This window comes from Centruroides sculpturatus, unplaced genomic scaffold (assembly GCF_000671375.1).
Source record: "Centruroides sculpturatus isolate CEXI.00-Female unplaced genomic scaffold, Cexi_2.0 scaffold54, whole genome shotgun sequence".
In the NCBI taxonomy this organism is placed as follows: Eukaryota; Metazoa; Arthropoda; class Arachnida; order Scorpiones; family Buthidae; genus Centruroides; species Centruroides sculpturatus.
The window spans coordinates 967,099-973,147 of record NW_019384340.1 but is presented as its reverse complement, the minus strand read 5'-3'; the positions used below and the strand labels follow the sequence as shown (position 1 = coordinate 973,147).

General features: G+C 29.7%; 1 protein-coding gene across 1 annotated transcript in view; it reads left to right on the top strand.

Moving 5' to 3' along the window:
* The first annotated feature begins 4,049 nt into the window (after window positions 1-4,049).
* Window positions 4,050-6,049, top strand: part of LOC111634031 (mitochondrial import inner membrane translocase subunit TIM50-like) — a 27,547-nt gene continuing 25,547 nt past the window's right edge. Inside the window, exons 1-2 of the mRNA XM_023378710.1 lie at window positions 4,050-4,396; window positions 5,961-5,981. Of these exons, the coding sequence (XP_023234478.1) occupies window positions 4,056-4,396; window positions 5,961-5,981 (362 nt within the window). The 5' untranslated portion in view covers window positions 4,050-4,055. The remainder of the gene's footprint in view (window positions 4,397-5,960; window positions 5,982-6,049) is intronic.

The window sequence follows — 6,049 nt, the reverse complement described above, 5'->3', positions numbered from 1 at the left end:
GATAAAAATATTAAATTAAACAATATATTACAGGAAAAAAATTCAGACAAACAAGTTGACAATAAACGTCACGATATCTATTATACGTAATAACAGTTAGGTATGATATCACACAATCGATTAGTAAAAGACTAGTTAAAGAAATACAAAAATTAAGAGAGCAATTGGTCATTTAACATGAACATTTTGAAAAATTTTTAACATATCAAGGAAATTTTGAGATAAATATATGCCAGAAATGTAAACAAATTAATATTATTATTGATTTGTACTAAACGCAACGTATTAATAACGGTATTAATGCTTCAGGCATTCGTTGGTGTTGGTTTGTTAAATTTTTATGTATAAATCAAAAATAGACTAACTACTATAGTAATACTGTCTGAATTTAAGATTTATTCAGCAGAATTTTACATTTGTGGAGTGAGTGATTCAATAAAGAAACTCAAAACATGGGCGATCTGCTGTGGATGGAGTGTTTCTCGGAAGGATTTTCAATAAAAATTGGCCCGTGATTAGTTGTTAGACACGCGAAGAAAACCTAGAAAAATTCCACGTGGACAGCAGTGTTCTGTGGCTTTATTCACTCGTGAGCGCTGTGAGTACCCTTCGTGAATTCCTCGAAAGGTACTTGCTCCGCAAACCTCTGGGACGTAAGCGAAATTGTTATTATGTACTTTAAAAGTTTAATGACATTTGCGTTTAGATAATAGGTTGTTCACCTTTTTTCTTCTCTTTAAGAGTGAAACATATATAAAATTAATTTCAGCTTAAAATTTTTAGATAATGAAAATAAAAATAATTAAATAAAAAGTATACCACTAAAAATTTGAATACTGCCAGACACATAAAAATACTTGAAGAAAACTACTACGGTTTTCAAAAACAGATAATTCGAAGTTTTGATCACATACGAATGTTTCGAATTCCTCTGGTATTCGAATTAAAAAGGCATAGAATAAGCTTTCGGTTATTATAGAATATAACATAGAAAAACTATAGTAATCGGTCAAATTTTAATTACAGGTCAAAGAGGCTGTGTCGTATATCGAATGAGGTTGGACTTAATAAAAATTTTACTCCTTATCGGCATTTACAATATTTTTAGAAACTCATTTCTACCCTCAAAATTTAGCCGATTTTTTCTTCTAAAGTAATTAATAATATAAAAGTTATTTTTCTGTATTAATTAACAATGTATTCTTTTTAATGTTTATTTGTTTAAAAATAGCGACTAAAATTATCCCACGCGTAATTCAAATCTTTTTCATAGTAAAATAAAAGAGCTTAAACCATTTTTCCTTTATAAATTTTCCAACAATTTAATAGAAATTAAACAATTCAACGCTTTAGTCATTTTTCTATAATAATTTCAATGTGAATAACTCGAATTTCTTATTTCAAATATTAAAATACTATAATAAAATAAGTGAAAATCAATTTTACTTGAGTAAGATGTCTATCGCTATTCACAAAACTGATGCTGCGGTCCCCATGTAACCTATTTTCTTGAGTATGGTTCATTTTGACCTAATGTAAATAAATAAATAATATATAATTGAAATTTCTTTCGTGAATAAATGTATAACTTTTATTACTAATACTATATTATATATTAATAATGAGAATAAATAAAAAAATTAAATAATCACAATAAATCTCCTTCTAAAGTAAGCAAATATACATACCTTGTCAGTATTTTACAAGAAATAAATAATATCAAATGCCAATGTTATATAGTTGTATACGAAGTGGATATAGGGACAAATGAGTCTAGTAGTGAATGAAATGAAAACAAAAGACCGGCCATAATATAGCGAATTAAAAAATTATCAGCGTAAAATACGTAAATGATCATTGGGAATTAAATTAATTAAATAAAGTATTTTTATTTATCAAGAGAAAAGATAAAAGTAATATAGTAAAATGCTTTTAATATTAAACTATAAATTATTCATCCCAGTATTAAAATTGATTAACTCTGAATATTTAAAATTTATTTATTTATTTTTTCTCACAATTATCATTATCTCAGTAGAGAAATTTCATTAAATAATTTATTTATTTATAAAAAGAAGGGAGGTGTGTCTTAGTTTGTTTACAGTAGATATTACGATAAATAAGTTTACGATAAATAGACTATAGATGGTTGTTTTCTATGCTAAAGAAATATCTTTTAACAAATCTGAAAAAAGGGGTTTCTATGAAATTCATTATGAAGGCTCAACATGATTTATTTCAGATTCTATTTGGCAAAACATTCTGTCTTCAATGATTAATCGAGAATTGGTGTTGGTGCCGAAATGAAAAAACTTCGTGTGGATTACTTTTAGCCAAACTGATTATGGAAATTGAATAATCCGTTTCTTGCAAACATTAATTCTTTCGTGAATAATATACGTACTGTACAAAGTATTTTCCACGCATTTTACAAAAATTACTGGAAGTGCGGTAATCTAGATGGAAAATCGTCAGAGGCTTCATAATAAAGAAAAAAAGTACGTTTCTGCCGAGTTCCCATTTGCACGATCATAAAAATGAATGTCTGCCAACACCTCAAAACTAAAATTATTTACCATTTTCAATCGTATAAACACAAAAATAAAGCGCTTCTGCAATGCAGTGACGAAAACGTTTCGTGGAACTTTTGGAACTTTTTGAACTTTTGAGGATTGTGCATAAAGGAACTTTTGAGCACAAATCCAGTCACGACTCATTAAAATCTCAAAGAGTAAATATTTTAGGAACTTCGAGACAAACTGTCACCCGAATCTTTTGTTGTTTTAAATTTATTGCATGGCAAAAATGGCAACTTTACATATTTTTTTTTCTTGGCACGAAAATAAAACAGTCTATAACTCTTTTCCTATCGGTTTAATTACCATGTTTATCCGAACTTTTAGTTTTTAGGTGTAGAATATGCGTATCGTGAATTTGTAATAGACTTATATCTACACACAGGTTCAGTATACCGTGTATAGACTTAGAAACACTCGCTAAGTTGCTAAAGGGGCCTACTCTACACTGTCGGCCTTATACGGATTTTGACTGCTATATAGTTCTATATTGTTTCTATACTTGTTTCTGATGAGATTTACTTTAAAAATCATCAATAATAATATTGATAGAAATATTTTAAACCATATCAGACCTATGTTATTTTCTAGAATTTAAACTTGTTTATTGATTATACAGTAGTTGAAATAAAAACTACATGGAAGATAGATTAAAATTTACTTACAAACATCTTGTTATTGACATACGTACAGTACAACATCCACAGTTTATCATCAGCATAAAAAGTATCACTTAATAATAACTATTAATTAGTTGCTATTAAATTTCTAGCAAAGTTTTATACCGTTTACTTAATACAATATAAGGAAAGAGTGCTTCCTTCGGGTTGTTTCATTCGCTATTTCAGTTGCTATGCTAACAGTGACGCTTAGTTTGCGTGAGTAGGTTATACATTATTAGCACATATTAATATAAAGTTAAATTTATTGTGTTTACTTCCGAAGTAATATCTGAAACGTTAAAAGGAGTTAGGGTGTTTACAAAAACGTTACGTAAAACAGAACGATTCATTTGTTCCTGGAATGTTGAATAGCGAACCGCACTAGTCAGACGGACTGACAACAGTGAGAATTTATAGGTCTAAATTTTTTCAAATTGCAGCCCAGCAAAATAAGAAATTACATACAAAAGAATACGAGTCGAATAATCCCAAGGAATTTATCGGGGTGGTTCGTCCGGATATGTCGGGTCCCGCCCCTCACAATCAACCCCATTATGGACCTGGCCGAATCTATAATGGGCTGGCTAAAAGAGGGCCCTCTTAATGCCCACGAGGCTGGTAATAAAAATTTTGAAAACGTATTTTAATTATTATTTAAGTAAATTTTTATAACGAACAATTTTTATTTATTATATTAATATTTCTATAATAAAAATTTAGTGAATGGCGAATAAAAACTGTTTTTATATTTTACATCATAAAAAAATGAATGAACCGTATTTATTTGAAAAGTAGGAGCCGCATGTGTCGAAGTAAAATGGCGGCCATAGTGTTGAGTAGATCGTGTTTTTGTAGATGTTTACGTTTGGAATCGTTTAGTTTAATTTATAGAACTAAATTCATTTCTCAGTTTTCGTCGTATCATAGATTAGTTAATATAAAACAATTTAAACGGTCGAATAGTCTCATCCCTTTGAGATCTTTGTCTAGTGAAGTGAAAAATCATGTAACTGCCGACTTATATTCCAAAGATGACACTCGCAAGAAAGATGATAATGGGAAAAAAGACTTCTCTAAGAAAGCCATGAAACTTACATTTATCATATTTGGTACAATATTTACCGGAGTCACCGCATTCCTTATATATGAATGGGGTAGGTAAAACAATTTGATAGTTTTAAGCAATGCCGTTTGATTTTTATGCTGTTTATTCGTTAAAATTCTTTTATTAAATAGACTACACCTTGTATTGAATCACACAGACGTGGGAGATGAAGGTATACCGAGAGGAAAATATGTAACAGTGCTGCTTGATGATTTAAAACTTATTTTAATTTATTATTGTTCTAATAGTCACTTCTGGATCCATATCGTGATAATTTGCTGAATTTTTCCCATAAGAATTGGTTAGTCCCGGGGTGGGCAAGGTGGGCGGCTGCCCGTGGAAGCGGATTGCTAAGGGCGGAAAAATTGGCCAAAGAAAAGAAAAACAATGGTACTTTTCTGTTAATGAGGTACCAGTCATTTTTACTACTATTTTTAGCAAAATCAATATTTTATTTTATTATTCACACATGTTTAATATTACAATGAATATGTTTATATCAGGGCTGTGGAGTCGGAGTCGGAGTCATCAAAAAATCCGCCGATTCCGATTCCTGTTTACTTACCAACTTGTTATGTATATGAAACGGAGTCGGAGTCGGTTGGTAAGGAAAAGTTGGAGTTGGTAGATTTTTACGCGACTCCACAGCCTTGGTTTATATACATGTTTATAAGGTTTATCTGTAAAAAATGTAAAATTAAACATGGTTTTTTTCCAAAAACGATTGAAAATTGAATGGCGTTCAGTTAACAGAAATGTTCCAAAACAATAAAGCACTCTTAATTTTGGATAATCGACTATTTTACATTTTGAAAATAATTAAGTAATTAAATGTGTCGGTCTGAGTTCTCGGATCTTTTGATTACAATTACATTATGCCTATATCTTAGCAATCTTGTCGGGGGGAGGCATAATTGCTAGTCAAACCTCTTTCTTTTGTAAATGGACTTTCCATAGTCATAGCAATGGCAATAATTTAGGTTAATCTACTTAATAGGAAATTAAGTTTTATTATTCTGTTTGTATTTAATGTAAGATTTTCTGTTTTGGTAAAGTTTACATAATATTTTGTAAAACTTCAGAGATTTGATTAATTTAATTTAAGGCGTAATAAATTCGGTAAAGTTTGTTTAATTGTAAATATTTTAAAATGGAAAGTAGTAATGTAGTTATTATTTTCATTGCTGTTTAGAAGCATCAAGCATTATCAAAAGAGTTGAAATGATGATGATACACCTTAAGACAACTTGTGTAATTTATATCATTCGATTTTCAAAAATTAAATTAGAATGTAAAATTTATTCTGAGTGATTTATGATACAGAGTTTAATTTTCAAATTTTATAAAATACTAGCTTACCCGTCGCGCATTGCTGCAATCTCAGAAGAAAGGAAATTCAAGCAAACTCGTTATGATAAAATTAAATTTACATTTTATCATTTTCATTGAAACTTATTATTATTATTCATTTTCATCGGGAAAACATTTCAAAGTGTCGTTTCAATTTTATTTATTTATTGGAGTGCTTTGTGGATACACGATATTTTTTGTTTTTCCGTCTGGTGCGTACACGAATAAATCAAAAGGTTTTCCGACGCGTGAGTTGGCCACATACAGTTGTCCAAGCGAGAAGCATGGATTCTTTAAATTTAGCCCACATACTCGCAGAGATTGTTAGAAGTGCGATATTCCCCATTTTTATATAT